This window comes from Bombus pyrosoma, linkage group LG12, assembly GCF_014825855.1.
Source record: "Bombus pyrosoma isolate SC7728 linkage group LG12, ASM1482585v1, whole genome shotgun sequence".
Taxonomy (NCBI): Eukaryota; Metazoa; Arthropoda; class Insecta; order Hymenoptera; family Apidae; genus Bombus; species Bombus pyrosoma.
The window spans coordinates 12,045,154-12,059,700 of record NC_057781.1 but is presented as its reverse complement, the minus strand read 5'-3'; the positions used below and the strand labels follow the sequence as shown (position 1 = coordinate 12,059,700).

The window sequence follows — 14,547 nt, the reverse complement described above, 5'->3', positions numbered from 1 at the left end:
TCCATCCCGTTTCCCCAACCTTGAGCTCCGTAACAGCGGTGGCTGTGCTGAATTAGGACCAGATCCCGCTTGCTTCGTCCGCCAAATCGATTCGCATCCACTCTGCTACCGTTTATCGCTCGTAGACGAAAAAAGGCTCGGATGACGATCGACGATAACACCCAACTACCGTGGCGAGACGCGATGCGACCCGTCGGCCCACGTTTCTCGCCTGACACGAGACGCCTGTAGCCTGATCGCAGCCGTTCCAACGGCAACTGCACGAATCTAAAAATTCGTTCAAGGGAACGTGATATCGGGCTGTCGGGTCGCGTACCATCCGATCGATCGAAACACGCCGCGAATTCTCTCCGCTTCCACGCAAATCGATTTCAAATACGTCAATACGTAGAAGCGATGCGACGCAAACGATTCGAATTTATCGCGAGCGTTTGGCATGTTGTGACTGGCAGATGCCCTTTTCACCCGCTTCTGCCGCGATGTCTCGTGTAATATTCTTTTTACTATTCGCCTTTTAAGCACGGACGTAACGATACTCGTACGTACGTACGGTAGCTACGACCCGCGCTCCAAACCACGATTTTTATCCTACGCGCGAACACGATTACGTAAGAAACTGGTGTGCGCGTTACTCGAGTCGGTGAAACGACGACGAGTTTACCGAAACGGCGATCGTCTTACAAACGTCTCTGACTTGTCGCGCTTCGATTTCACGGTTGCAACAAAGTGTCGGTCGGCTGCAATCGCGTTATACCATCCCTTACCACGCGTTCCTCTCTATCTATGCTCGTACGACACGCTATTCGCGAAATCGTTTATCGCACCTCTTCTTCCTTCCTGCGATACGTTCGAACGATATGAAACACGCGCCGAGGCACGTACCGATACCAACGTACGTATTCGTTACGAACGAATATCGAAAGAGAGCGGAGAATAAAAATCGCTTGGAATTAGAGAAACGGGCGTGGAAGAAGGAAAAACGCTCGATAATCGAACTCGAATCGTCGTATTCGAAAATCGCCAACCTAAATCGTATTCGAAAAAAGCCAAGCGGGCGTGCTTTCGTTTTCGTTTCTCTCTATGTTCGGCCGTTGGAATTTTTTTTTTGGTCGTTGAAATCTTCCCCCAAGTACGATCGTTGTCGTCGCGCGAACAAATCGTCTCCCTGCGTTAATTTGCGCGCCATCTAATCAACACGAAACAATTTCCCGTCACTTGGCACGCGACGCACGCTGCCCTATGCAAACGCGTATGTATCATGCAAGTGCGATGTACTTGCTCGTATTAACCGTCGATACGCGTGTATACGGACGGTAGAGGTGGAGCAGAAGCTTTCTGTAGTTCTCGACAGGTGGCGATAACCGTCCGTCGTTAACTCGAAGTAGCTGCAAGCAGTAGAAAGGTGTCGTTTTTCGGTGTCAAAGAAGACGAATGTCCTGAGAAGAAAATATTTGCTCGTTTTCAAGAAGACGAACGTGTTTGCCGTTCGTGTGTCGCGTAATCGATTCAAGGAAGAGCGCACGCGTGGCGAGATAAATTTCGCTTCTCGGTAATTTCTGACCGATCGTATCGCGCGAGCTTGTTTCACCTAACCTCAAAGTTTGCTCTGGATTCGCGAGGAAACCGGTCGATCGGCGGCATATCGTGCGTGTTTCGTTAGGATCACGGCGGTACGTTTGTAGCCGAACGGGGAAAGCGTAAATAAGGGAAGGAAGGAGGGAATCGATCGATCACAGCGATAACGGTCGTGCCGTGAAAGCTTCGCCCCGAAAGACCGATGACGAAAATGGGTTCGCAGCAAAGTCCAGCCGCGTTGCAGTCGACGGTGGATCGCGAGAAGGTTTACGCCTGGATAATCGAATTGTCGAATTCGGAGACGAGAGAGAACGCGTTGCTGGAACTTAGCAAGAAACGGGAGGTAGTGCCCGATTTGGCTCCGATGCTTTGGCATTCGTTCGGAACGATCGCGTCGCTGCTTCAAGAGATAATAAACATATATCCCGCCATCAATCCAGCCACTCTAACCGCGTATCAGAGCAATCGAGTGTGCAACGCGTTGGCTCTGTTGCAGTGCGTTGCCAGTCACCCGGAAACCAGATCCTCGTTTCTGCAGGTGAGTTTAAGCGAGTTCGAGTAAGATATACTTACGCACGTTCCGTTCTTCGACCATTTTCTTTTTTTTGTTTTTCAGGCTCACGTGCCGCTGTTCTTATATCCGTTTCTACACACGGTCAGCAAGACCCGTCCGTTCGAGTATCTTCGATTGACCAGTTTGGGAGTGATAGGAGCTTTGGTAAAGACCGACGAGCAAGAGGTGATCACGTTCTTGCTCACTACGGAGATCATCCCGCTTTGCTTACGCATCATGGAGAGCGGCTCCGAATTAAGCAAGACGGTGGCTACGTTCATCCTGCAGAAGATTTTACTCGACGATAGCGGTCTTTCCTACATCTGCCAGACGTACGATCGATTCAGTCACGTTGCCATGATTTTAGGAAAGATGGTCTTATCCTTGGCCAAAGATCCTTCCGCCAGGCTGTTGAAGCACGTGGTCAGATGTTATCTCAGACTCTCGGACAATCCAAGGTAAAGGAGGCGAACGAACCGACGAACCGACGACGAAAACTAACTATCCTTTTATCGTTCGATAGGGCATTACTGGCGCTCAGACAGTGTTTACCCGACCAGCTGAGGGACAACACGTTCGCCACTTGTCTGCAAGAAGACGCGTCTACGAAACACTGGTTGAACCAACTTTTAAAGAATTTAGAGACCGGCCCACAACCCGTGCCTCCGACGCAACCGGGTCAACAGGATCCTAGAAATATCGGCTTGTCGCCTCTTGCTTCCTAAACCGTGCCCGCCTCCCAGAGTCGAGCCGAAACACGGATACGCGATCGTCGGTTACGCGACCGCAGTCTGTCGGATGGCAGAGTGTCGGGCGAGCGATAGATCCGGATAGGAAATGGATCGTCGTCCCATGTCGCCCCGTGGGACACGATGCGGGATTACCACCGCGACGAACGATAGGAAACTTGATACGACGGTGAAATCTAAAAGCAGACGAAATCGAAAAGCAGAAACGACGAAGCGTTGCCATTGGTGGAAGAAAAGGAATCGTGACGTTCGAGATACGGAATCCATAGTCTCCGATCGAAATGGTAGGAGAAACCGTGGCCGTGTTCCTCTTCCGCATATTTTTTCCTTCTCTACTTTCCCCTTTCACTTCCTCCTTGCGTACCTTTTACCCTCATCTCGACGAAGGCCCTCTACGCTTGTAATTATTCTTTGTACAAAGGTTGTAAATGGAAAATACAAAAAAATATACGTGCGTACGTATGCTCGCGCTTGTGTGCGTATATGTGCATATATGCTATCTGTCTCTACCTTATACAATATATATATATATATATATATATGCATACATATATACACGCGCGTCTGTACATCTCTATTTTGCGTTTATTTTGTCTGTTTTTTAATCGCGAAAATCGTTTTTTAACGCCTCCTGTACGACGACACCCGTTAAAATCCTGCTTCAAGCTGTGGTCGCGCGACAGCTTCCGTCCATTTTCTCGAGTTCCGTGACGACGCCCTCCTGAAAATACGGAGAAAACGGAGAAAATGAGGTGTGTCGGGTACGAGAAGCGCGACCAGGTCGTACCTGTTGCCGTTTGGCGGCGATCGCGACCGAATCGCGCAACAAACCGTGAATAACGGGCGTGTAGAGCTTCTCATCGCCCGGCGTGCGTTTGTTCGGCCCCGTGATCCACGAGACGAGCAGTCCGACGAGTATCGCGGTTAGACAGCCGAGCCACGTGTACCAAAGGTACGACATTCTGTAGAGAAAGAAGGGTGGTTCCCTGGAAATAGGTAGAACGCGAGAGTCGATGGAAGCATCTGGCTGTACCCGGCCGACGAAGGAATCGACTATTTTCTCACTTGATCGCGGTTTCGACGTCCAGCGTAAAATTGGTAGCCTGACTCTTGAGCGATTCCGGACATCCGTCGATGGACACCGGCTTGGTCGGGAAATGAATCTTTCCACTGGATATGGCTGCCTGAGTGCCGAACGAGATCCAAGCGACCAAGTTCAAACTAACGAACCCGCCGACCAACGCTCCCTGCGACGTCATCGATTCGGGTAAAGGCGGGATGTCGCGCAAACGAAGGAAACGTTTCAAGGTTTATCTTACCGCGGAATTTGCGAGCGGGAAAAACATGCCCAGCGTAAAGACTCCGAGCAACGGTCCGGCTGTGATCCCCGACAGGCTTTTGGCAGCCTGACAACGATACGAGAACACGGTAGAGCCACGTGTACTTGCGACGAATAGAAAGAAAGCGCGGCACCCGTCGATCCGCGCCAATCCCTACCTGAATCAGTCCGCTGAGTTTCTCGACGAGGTAAACGAGCGTCACGCAAACGGTCCCCATCAACAGCACCGTCAGCTTCATCACTCGACTGGCCGCTACTTCCGATAGAGATACTCGCAGCCACGGTTTTATCATGTCCTCGTAGATGACGCCAGACATGGAGTTCAATCCGGTTGACATGGTGCTAAAAGGAAACAGAGACGACGATCTCGCGCTTCTCTTCCTCTTCCCTTTCTCTATTTTCTTTTCTTTTCTTATTTCTTTTCATTTGTTTTCTCTCGTTCTTTGTCAACACGTTCAAATGATATGTGCGAATATACCTGAGCGCCGCGCTAAACACCCCCGCGACGAATAGTCCAGGCAGTCCTGGAATCGACTCGGTCATCTCCATCACGAAAAACGGTAGGAGTTGGTCCGATTTTTTAATTCGCTGTAACGCGTGAATTCGTTTCGCTGTATTTGATAGAGGAAGAAAGAAGGGGCAGAGATGGATCCTGTACCTTGGTCTTGATAGGGTCGCAATCGTAGAACGCCGCAAAGATGACGATGCCGGTGTAGCAGCTCAGCGAAACGATGCTAATTATACCGATCGCCATGATCGCGATCGTTCTAAAGAAGGGAAGATTACGGAGCTCAGCGAACACGAGATAGGAATATATCGGCCCGCGGGGAAAAAGGATAGAGACGACTCACGCGTTGGCCCTCTTCAAGTTGGACATGGCCAAGCATCGTTGCACCATCGATTGATTCACGGAACAGCTGGCCAACCAGTTGAAGTAGTTACCGACGACAACGGTCCAGAAGGTGTGTCTGGTTGTTGGATCCAAGTCCATACTGTCGATCGGTCAATAGGGGAGGTAAAAGGAAGGAGCAGTCGTACGATAGAGACAAGTAAATTGCTTACTCGAAAAACTCGATTCGATCGGTGTCGCGATTTCTCCTCCAAACTTGTTCGAATCCGCCTACTTGGTTCGTGCCGATTATCGCAATCGCTATCACTCCGCCGAACATGACGATCGTCTGAATCGCGTCGGTCCAAACAACCGCTTTCAAGCCACCCTGAAAAACACAGAGACACGCTGGTCCACGTTTTTCTCTCGAGTCGGTTCGTCGTTGATGGAACACGTTGGCGATTAAATGGCACGATCCTCGTCCTTACCAAAGTGGTATAAAATATGCAAACAACGCAGACTAGCACCGCGATCGCGTGCAGGTTTATTCCAGTGACTTGATTGAACGCCACCGCGGGAACGTATATCACGAGGGGGATATACAGCAACTGCAACGAAACGCCAAACGTTTCGCTTTAATTCGTCCTTCCTCTCTCACGTACGCACGCACGTACGCACGCACGCACGCACACACACACACGCAGCTCTTGCTCCATCTTACCATTTTTATGAGAAACATGACGGAACCCATGAGTCGAACGGCGCCGTTGAACCTCAGGTTGAGATACTGCGAATCAGCGAAATGAAAGGAAAAGGATCAGCGAACGACGTTGCGCAGAGGACGAGCAGTGGTATCCGCGTTACCTCGTAAGACGAAGTTATGCCGAGGCCGTAAAACACCGGTAGATAGACCATGGTCATCGTCAAGGAGACGAACAAATCGGCGATTACCACGCACCAGTACTGCGTTCCGTAGACGTACATCTCGGCTGGTAGACCAAGGATCGTTATTCCCGATATGTAGCTGAAAGGATGGAAGAAAAGATGGTTGGAAGAGACGAAGAGGAGCGGTGGCGGATCGTTTCTTCCTATTACCTGGCTATCAGCGACATCGTTATAGGGAAGATGGACATATTTTGCCCGCCCACCAAGTACTCGCGAACCGCGTCCTCGTTCTTTCGCGACTTATACGCCTGATATACGCCGATGACAACCGAGATCGCCAGCATTCCGGCAAACACCACACAATCGATCGTATCGAACGACCTCTGCGTCGAACCGCCGCTACCGTCCATGGCCGTCCACGACTCTTTCCTTTCCTTTGCTTTCGCGTCGATCTCGGTGTTTCGGCACCGATTTCACCGGTATCGCGCGACGATTCACAGCGACTTCCGAAGCGAAGAAGAGAACGAACGAACGAAATCGAGCGAGAAGCACGTGGCTGAAGAGAACGGTCGCTGCTTCGCTTCTAAGTCGGGAAATGGACGAGGAGCGCGTCGCTTAAACGGACCAGCTCGGAGACACGATTGAATAATTGGAGATTCCATCGTTATCGTTCCCACTCCGCTTCCTCCGTTACCTATGCTAACTTCCTCTTCTCTCCCTCTTCCTCGTGCTGGTGTGCCGCCGAGTGCGCGGCCCAGCCACGAGACGGCAACGCATTTAACAAAATTGCTGTCCGCCCGCTGTTCTCTGTTTACCCGCCCGATTCCGTTTACCTTCTCTCGCGTGTCGTTGTTTTCCCGCCTGCGACCCGCGTGTTTCCCCTCGCGATCGATTTCCGTTTTTCCGCAACGACCTCGCGTTCTCGCCGCGATCGGCCACTCCCTACATCCACCGATGTCTATCCGGCCGATGCGAGTCAGATGCTTTCGTTCGTCGAATCGCGTTCGTCGCACGCAGGCTGCTTGCCTCGCTGGCTGATTCTCCGACGGTCGACGCACGGCAGAACGGTGGAAAGACGCGCGATAACGACGACGACGATGACGGTCATGATTCGCGTGCTATGCACGACCAGTCTGTTCGCCGTCGTTCTGTCCAATTCCGTCGAACGTTCTCCGCGTACGACTATCGGGGACGGTCGGGTCCGGTACGCCAACGTGACGGGCGAGCTGCTGCTGGGAGGTCTGTTTCCCGTGCATCGTAAAGGGAACAACGGCAAGAGTTGCGGCGAGATACAGGTGAGATACGAGGGCGAGTCGCGGGCCGCTGGTGTCACCTGGTTCGAACGTTTATTCGCAGGGGGAAGATGGCATTCAACCGTTGGAAGCGATGCTGTACACGATCGAACGTATCAACGAGAATCCGCGAATACTTCCGGGTGTGCGGCTGGGCGCGCTGGCGTTCGACACCTGCGATCACCCGATCTACGCTCTGGAGCAAGCGTTCTACTTCGTGAAGGGTAAGAGAGCGCGCGATCTCGCGGTCGATCACTCGAGGGCGTCGATGTTCGTAGGTTTCATGGCGCGCGAGAACCGATCCAACGACGAGGGATACCGGTGCGCGGATCGCAGCGTGGCAAAGTTCTTAAACGGGGAGTTCGATCGCGTGGTCGCGGTGCTCGGCGCTCAATCGAGCTCCGTCACCATCCAGGTTGGTAGAGCATCGGTCGTCGATGAACGCGCGCTCCAGCCACTCGAGATCCAACGGTTCGCAGGTAGCGTCGGTGCTGGCTCTGTTCCCGGTGCCGCAGATCTCGTACATGGCCACGTCGCCGTTTCTCAGCAGCAAGGAGAGATTTCCACGGTTTTTCCGCACGGTTCCGAGCGACGTGAACCAGGCGCGAGCGATGCTGGAAGTTCTTCGGTGAGTCGGGATCCAAGCTCCTCCTTCTCCGTTCGACTTACCTGGATTCGTCCGATTAATCCGTTCCGACGACGTTTCCGCAAGCCGGTTCGAGTGGTCGTACGTGTCGGTCGTTTACACGGACTCGGAGTACGGAGACCACGGATACGAGACGCTGGCTTCCCTCGCCTCGGAGTACTCCATATGCTTCAGCGCCCCGCATCGGATCAGCGAAGATCGTTTCACCGACGACGATTACGACAACGTGGTGCGCACGATCGCCGAGAAGACGGACGTCCGAGGTACGTATCTCGAGTCTATCGGGACGAGAGCGATGTAGCGAGGCGGAGATCGAAGGACTATCCAACAAGTACCGATACGACGGAATCTCGCAGTGGTGGTATTGTTCGCGGAAAAGTCGACCACTCTGCGGGTGCTGGAGGCGGCGAGACGCGTCGGCGTCGGCTCGCGATTCGTTTGGCTGGGCAGCGACTCGTGGCCGGATAATCGCGACGTGGAGAGTCGAGAAACCGCGATGTTGGAGGGTGCTCTCGCGGTTCAACCGCTGTACGCCCCGCTCTCCGGCTTCGACGAATACTTTACGGGGTTGACGCTCGACCACGAGCGCAGCAATCCTTGGTTCCGAGAGTTTTGGCGAACCTATCACGACTGCACGGACGAGTTAGAGGCAACGACGATCGCTGCCACTTCCGGCAGGGTAAGTCTTTGTATCGACCAGGTAAACGAGACAGAGGTAAACTAGACAGAGAGAGAGAGAGAGGGAGAGAGAGAGAGAGAGAGAGAGAGAGAGGTTCCGTTCGAACGTTTTCTAGCGGCATGTCGACTGCCAAGATCCGAGATTAAGGATCGAGCGCAGTACCGGCTACAAGCAGCGGAGATTTCTGCATTTCGTTCGAGACGCTGTATACGCGGTGGCTCACGCTCTTCACAACATGCGAACGGAGGTTTGCGGCCAAGGTTCGGTCGGACTTTGCGACGAGATGCGTCCTCCGAACATGGACGCGTTCTTCGAATACCTAACCAACGTGTCTTTCAAAGGTAAGATTATCGTTATTCCCCTTCCTTCCTTGTTCTTCATCTTATTATTATTATTATTATTATTATTATTACTATTATAATTATTATTATATCTTATTTGCGGGCTGCACGCCCTACAGTATACATCGTTTATTACAATATGAAAAGTAGTTTTATCTTCGGAGATGGGAGGACGAGGGCACAGCTAAACGTTAAAGTTCCATACGAATTCCATACAATTTCAGACGAAGCTGGCAACGCATTCGAATTCGTGGATGCGGTCGACGGACCTCCGAGATACTCCATTCTGAATTATCAGCGCAAGGCAAACGGTTTCTATCACTGGGCGGTCATCGGCAATTACACGCGTAAGACTACTCTCTGTCTCTCTCCCTCCCCCCTCTTTCTCTCTCTTTTCTCCGTGAAACCACGCGTAGATTCAGAAGGAGAGAGAGAGAGAGAGAGAGAGAGAGGGTGAAAGAGACGAATAAACGGAAAGACGAGTACGGGGTTGCACGCAGTGAACGAAGACGGGCAAGCGGTGTTGCGGTTGGATCGGGACAGGTTGTGGTTTAGAGACGAACGGTCCGGCGATTTTCCGACGTCGTCGTGTTCCCGGCCCTGCGGCTCGAATCGAATCATGGTGAGAAGCAAAGAGGACCCGTGCTGCTGGAGGTGTCAAAGCTGCGGTTTCTATCGGTACAAGGTGGACGAGCTGAGATGCGAAGAGTGCGAGCCGGGGACGATTCCGACGAGGAACGGGTCTGGCTGCGAACCTATCCCCGAACAGTTCGTCGACTACTCGAATCCGTGGGCGATCGGCGCGATGACGGTAGCCGTTTCCGGTAATCACCGTTCGTCGGCTTATCGCCGCGTCGACGATCGGAGGACGAACGATGACGGGATCGCGTTCCGTTCGCAGGTATGGCACTGACCGCGTTCGTCTGCTCGGTGTTTTGGATCTATCGGCATACGCCGATGATCAAAGCGTCCGGTCGAGAGCTGTCGTTTCTACTGTTGGTCGGCGCGTTCAGCTGCTTCTCGATGACGTTCGCCGTGGTGTCCAAGCCCAGCGTGGAAAGTTGCGCCGTGGTCCGATTCGGCATCGGATTCTGCTACACCATCTGCTACGCCGCGCTCTCCACCAAGATCAATCGAATTCACAGGATATTCAACGATCCCGGCCGCAGTCCCCGCAAACGACGGTAAATTTCGATGGTAACGCCAGATGACCCGTAGTAACGCGACTCCACGCGTGTCCACAGGTTCACCAGCCCGAGGTCTCAGCTGACGATCGCGTCGATTCTCGTTCTGGTGGAGATCGCGTTCGACGTCGGCTGGCTCTTCAAGGAACCACCGGCGATCCAGCGCTCGTATCCCAGCAGAGACGCGAACGTAAGAGTGTGTCGGGGCTCCGAGGACGGCTCCTACGTGATCGGTTTGATCTACCCGTTCCTGTTGACCGTCGCGTCCACGTTCTACGCGATCAAGACGAGAAAGTGCCCGGAGGGATTCAACGAGACCCGACGCATCGCGTTCGCCAATTACGCGACGATCGTGCTGTGGCTGGCGTTCGTGCCCCTCTACTTGGCCTCCACGAGCAACGTCGTCAGGGTAATTACTCTGGCGTTGTCGCTGTCGCTGAACGGACTGGTCCAGCTGCTCTGCCTGTTTCTCCCGAAGGTGTACGTGGTGCTGATCAAACCGGAGAAGAACACGAGGGAGCTGGTGATGGCCAGGCACTCGTCTCACCCGACGACGCCCGGTACGCCGATCACGCCGGAGCTCGCGTCCGCCTCGCCGTCGTTCGTCGGCGATCGATCGAAACCGGCCGTCGGCGACTCTCTCCGGTTCGAGCAAATTTCCGTCTAACGCGCCGCTAGATCTTTCAGTCACCTCGTTCCAACATACACGATGATTTCTGCATCGACGAGAACGTTGCGTTCTTTTCTTTTCTTTTCTCACGCCAAAAGCTGTCACCCCTTCCTACTTCCCACCTCCCCGGCCCGATATCCTGCCCGATGCGGAAATGCACAGGGACGAAAGGAATACGCAAAACGAGAACGTCGTGCGTTATTGCGTTTATTGCTTACTCCGACACAAACTACCGGATCGATAACGAAAAAACGTCTTAAAACTACGAATACTTGCGAACGAGCGGCAAACTTTTTCTCCTCGTTTCTTTTCTTCTGTTCGCGGCTCGAGTAACCGCGACGTTTCGTTCGCTGGAAGACATCGGATTCCTGATCGTCGACGGTCACCAAGTACGGTGATCGTTCACGACGAGGAACATCGGACGAACGCTGGACGAAGAAAGATCGCGACGATTCGAATCGCTGTCGTACGACTTATTAACCTAAGATCAGCGAGGTTCGCGCGAACCGCCGAACACAAACGATTTCTCTCTCCCTCTCTCTCTCTCTCTCTCCCTCTGCCTCTGTCTCGGGTCTCGCCGTCGATAGCGCAGGAGGAGAAGAAAGAGGAGAGAGCGAGAGAGAGCCAGAGAGAAGAGCGCGATCGTGAAAAAGAGGCACGCGAGCGTAAAACTCGACGGTTGAGCATTCGAATTGAGCGTGGAACGCGCGCTTCTCCATCGATCGGCCGGCGGGTTACGCGCCGTCGCTGACCTATGCGAAGCTCGACCCCGTTACCGTCGATCGGGCAAACTTCGCTCGAAAGGCCTTTCGTGGACGGAATGGCTGATAAGGATCCGCGGAAGGTCGCGCGCGTTCTCGCGCGGACGAGCGCGATTAAGTACGATGCTTATAATTAACCTATGTACAGTGGCGAATCGATCGGATATCCCGTTTAAAACGAGCTCTCGCGCTTCGTTCTGTGTTGAACGGTTTCCGGGCTGGGCGTCATAGCTGGATTGTCGTAAGCGTAATCGAGAGTGGTGTCCTCGCTGGGATGCCTTCTCGACAGCGATGTGGTGGTGGTGTTCGGCGTGGCGTTACCGGTTCCGCTTCCATTAGCGCTGCCGCTTCCGCTCGCGTTTCCGCTGCCGTTCCCACCACGGCCGTTTTCGTTTTCCAAGAATCGGGAAGGAGCCACGCTCGCGCTTATCGTTGGCATCGTCAGCTTCAGTCCGTTGTGCCTGGACGTGCCCGATTCCGCGTCTCGAAGCGTCGATTTGCCGCGATCGTTGTTGTTGTCGTTGTCGTTGTCGCCGCCGCCGACGCCGCCGCCGCCGCCGCCGCTCTCGTTCGACGTTCTCTGAGAAAGAAGATATCGGTTGGTGCGGTCGACGCGGCGCGCACGTTCGATCGCCAGACGGAAAAACTCGCTGCTCACCTTTGCTCGTTTCCCGGCGATGGCTCGACTCACGGTGGTTCGCATCTTTTCCCATCGTGGACACTTTTGCACGTACAGGTACAGGCTCGATACGAGAGACGTAAAGGCTACCGCGATAGATATCGCCGCCAGTATCCACAATCGCTGCATCTCCCCTGCGGATCGTCAACGTTCGTTTTTCTTTCTTTTTTCCTTCTTTTCTCGCGACCAGGACCACGCGATCACGGGGTCTACTTACCTCGTAAATCCTCGTATTGCTCGAGAAGAACGTATCGTTTGTCGTGCAGGTATTCTGAAATGGAAAGGCAAAGGACTGAAAAGCTATTTGCCGCGGCGATATTTTCCAAGGGACAGGTTCGACGGTTGGCTTCGGCCGGGGAAGGGAACGTTGTTGTACGGTTGGAAGCGGGGCGAGAGGCGACCTAACCGTCAGAGGCAAGACGGAGAAGGAGAAGGAGATAGCGGGCGAAAGGAGCCGAGAGGAAGCAAGAGCGAGGAAAGAGAAGAAGGCAAGCAGGCTGGCAGGCGAATAGGAGGTTGGTAGGATGAGTCATCGTGCACGGTCGCGTGTGTGGGAAGTGGACGGAGGGACGGTGGTCAGGTGTAAAGTCAACGGACTCGAACCCTCTTCGGGTTCAGGTGCACGACGCTCGGAAACGCTCGGCCCCGCGCTATCTGGCTTTTCCTTCGATCGATCTGGAAACGTCGATGCTCGGTATCCTCGGCTCGCTCGGCCAATCGACCGAAAAAGCCGAGGAAAAAGCGAGAAAGCCGCCGACGGAACGGCGAGAATTTCGCGTGTCGCTCACCTTGACAATCTTTGATGCACTCGTTTTGCTGATAGTTGCGACCCGTGGCGTCGCAGATGGAGGAGCACGGTTTGCAACGCTTGTCGTAGGGGCTGCAATACTCGACGGTGGAGCAGCGTTGCTCGCCGCAGTCGGCCCCCCCTGGATTCAAGCCGGCGATCGCGGTGCCGATCGCGAGCACTGCCACGGTCAACAGTCCGATCGACGGGTTCATCTCGGATCCGTCGCGACGTTCGATCAGCGTCGTTGTTGGAACGCGACCTTCTGCGTCGCAGTCATACCGGTTCTGGAAAAGAAAGCGCACGCGCTCGCGATCCAACGCCAGGCAAAAGGATATATCGAACGAAGGTTCGAGGCTCGATGCGTCGATCACGCGAAGGAAAACGCAGCAAAGTTATGGCCGCGAGAGGTAACGCGATGCGAGCAAAACGAGCGAAACGCGGAGACGTGACTCATCGCACGCGGTGGTATCGTACGCGCGGAGAACGAACGACGTCGACGACCAATTGGTTCGAAGCGATCGCCGCGTCGCCAGCCGCGCGCCCACCGATTCGACCTCGTCGAGTTTCGATCCGGACGACGAGCAAAACTTTCGATCGCCACGCTGTGGAAATTCCGACGCGTCACTTTACCGAGTCTCGCCGCTGCGCTCCTTCGGCGCCCGTATGCCCACCGAACGGAACTCGTGGATCGTCGCGCGACTTTGGGACTATGGCGTATCGAAGAACGCCGGACGCGACAGAGGAAGACAAGGAGAGAGAGAAAGAGAGAGAGAGGCAGGCAAGAAAGAAAGGAGGAGCGAGGAGGGAGAGAGAACCGGTCGGTCGTACCTGGTACCGCAACACGGGTAAACGGGCCTCCGTCGTAGCGTCTACCGAAAAAGCGAAATCCACGCGATGAAAACGCAAAATACCCAAAATCTCGCGACAGAACAACGAAGGATCGCGGCTGGCAAACTAGGAGGACCGCGAAGGCTGAAAACTCGTAGCTGCGCCGACGATCGACGAGTACGTCACCGAACCGGTTTCGAGAACGACGTATGGCGTACAGCGGGTATTATATCGCGCGCGTTGTAAGTTTACTCGACGACTCGCGAGTTCGTCCGAACGACGAGAGCGCGTTTCCGTCGATTCCAACTAGTCGTGTTCGTTGCCCGCAGAGAACGGGTGTTGTTCCGTCTTCAGGGTCTATCCTCCTAAGACGAATCGCGCGACACGACACCAGGGTCGATCGGTGGACGCGCGTTCGCCGTAACAGGTTGCGTTACTCGGCTGCGACTTACTCGTTGCGGATGCGTGGAATCTGTTGGTCCGAGAAGGGATCGATTCGCATCTCGTCGATCGCGAGAAACGAAAACACCACCAAGAGGAACGCGATGACGTAAGAGGAGAAAAGGCGAAATGAAAGGAACGAGACGCGGAAAAACGAGGGTCAAAGATCGGACTGCGCGTCGCGTCGACTGGCCGCGGTAAACTGAGGATCGCCGAGCCAACTACGACTCGCACCTGAATTCCACCTCTCCGCCGGTACGTTCCATCGATCCCCCTTCTCTTCTCCTCTTGTAGACCGAACGCGAC

At 54.1% G+C, this 14,547-nt stretch overlaps 4 protein-coding genes across 5 annotated transcripts; 2 read left to right on the top strand and 2 right to left on the bottom strand.

The window, feature by feature from the left end:
• The first annotated feature begins 70 nt into the window (after window positions 1-70).
• LOC122573936 (CCR4-NOT transcription complex subunit 9) lies at window positions 71-3,359 on the top strand. Its single transcript, XM_043740954.1, has 3 exons — window positions 71-2,113; window positions 2,192-2,586; window positions 2,652-3,359. Exons 1-3 carry the CDS (start codon window positions 1,778-1,780, stop codon window positions 2,851-2,853), a joined length of 933 nt encoding a protein of 310 aa, XP_043596889.1. The 5' UTR covers window positions 71-1,777; the 3' UTR covers window positions 2,854-3,359.
• Window positions 3,360-3,442: 83 nt separating this feature from the next.
• LOC122573926 (sodium-coupled monocarboxylate transporter 2-like) lies at window positions 3,443-6,548 on the bottom strand. Of its 2 annotated transcripts, XM_043740933.1 has the most exons (13): window positions 6,141-6,537; window positions 5,910-6,069; window positions 5,767-5,832; window positions 5,534-5,653; window positions 5,279-5,433; window positions 5,068-5,208; window positions 4,875-4,983; window positions 4,695-4,804; window positions 4,375-4,558; window positions 4,197-4,283; window positions 3,943-4,124; window positions 3,665-3,863; window positions 3,443-3,598 (listed from the first exon to the last, which is right to left on the bottom strand). In XM_043740933.1, exons 1-13 carry the CDS (start codon window positions 6,338-6,340, stop codon window positions 3,539-3,541), a joined length of 1,773 nt encoding a protein of 590 aa, XP_043596868.1. In that variant the 5' UTR covers window positions 6,341-6,537; the 3' UTR covers window positions 3,443-3,538. The 2 variants fall into 2 exon arrangements, with proteins under 2 accessions (XP_043596868.1, XP_043596869.1); XM_043740934.1 differs by lacking the exon at window positions 5,534-5,653 and having other exon boundaries at window positions 6,141-6,548.
• A 221-nt stretch (window positions 6,549-6,769) lies between these two features.
• On the top strand, window positions 6,770-10,798 carry LOC122573941 (metabotropic glutamate receptor 6-like). The gene is given in 11 exon segments (XM_043740960.1): window positions 6,770-7,225; window positions 7,287-7,446; window positions 7,501-7,637; window positions 7,702-7,850; window positions 7,935-8,131; window positions 8,225-8,510; window positions 8,629-8,888; window positions 9,113-9,235; window positions 9,389-9,712; window positions 9,790-10,072; window positions 10,133-10,798. Coding segments are annotated over 11 exon segments (2,841 nt in total). The 5' UTR covers window positions 6,770-6,910; the 3' UTR covers window positions 10,740-10,798.
• A 135-nt stretch (window positions 10,799-10,933) lies between these two features.
• Window positions 10,934-14,463, bottom strand: LOC122573938. The gene is made up of 5 exons (XM_043740957.1): window positions 14,253-14,463; window positions 12,971-13,256; window positions 12,400-12,453; window positions 12,162-12,316; window positions 10,934-12,083 (listed from the first exon to the last, which is right to left on the bottom strand). The coding sequence occupies exons 2-5, from the start codon at window positions 13,182-13,184 to the stop codon at window positions 11,676-11,678; spliced, it is 831 nt and encodes a 276-aa protein (XP_043596892.1). The 5' UTR covers window positions 13,185-13,256; window positions 14,253-14,463; the 3' UTR covers window positions 10,934-11,675.
• Between the last annotated feature and the right edge of the window lie 84 nt (window positions 14,464-14,547).

What these genes read in the sequence shown, in the direction of transcription:
- LOC122573936 (XM_043740954.1), top strand. Translation starts at nt 1,778, where the DNA reads ATGACGAAAATGGGTTCGCAGCAAAGTCCAGCCGCGTTGCAGTCGACG. An exon ending in CCAGATCCTCGTTTCTGCAG is followed by an intron (nt 2,114 to 2,191) that starts GTGAGTTTAAGC and finishes TTTGTTTTTCAG; the next exon opens with GCTCACGTGCCGCTGTTCTT. An exon ending in AGACTCTCGGACAATCCAAG is followed by an intron (nt 2,587 to 2,651) that starts GTAAAGGAGGCG and finishes ATCGTTCGATAG; the next exon opens with GGCATTACTGGCGCTCAGAC.
- LOC122573938 (XM_043740957.1), bottom strand. Translation starts at nt 13,184, where the DNA reads ATGAACCCGTCGATCGGACTGTTGACCGTGGCAGTGCTCGCGATCGGC. An exon ending in GTGCATCAAAGATTGTCAAG is followed by an intron (nt 12,454 to 12,970) that starts GTGAGCGACACG and finishes TTTCCATTTCAG; the next exon opens with AATACCTGCACGACAAACGA. An exon ending in TCGCCGGGAAACGAGCAAAG is followed by an intron (nt 12,084 to 12,161) that starts GTGAGCAGCGAG and finishes CTTCTTTCTCAG; the next exon opens with AGAACGTCGAACGAGAGCGG.
- LOC122573926 (XM_043740933.1), bottom strand. Translation starts at nt 6,340, where the DNA reads ATGGACGGTAGCGGCGGTTCGACGCAGAGGTCGTTCGATACGATCGAT. An exon ending in GCGACCCTATCAAGACCAAG is followed by an intron (nt 4,805 to 4,874) that starts GTACAGGATCCA and finishes CACGCGTTACAG; the next exon opens with CGAATTAAAAAATCGGACCA. An exon ending in GACGTCGAAACCGCGATCAA is followed by an intron (nt 3,864 to 3,942) that starts GTGAGAAAATAG and finishes ACCTATTTCCAG; the next exon opens with GGAACCACCCTTCTTTCTCT.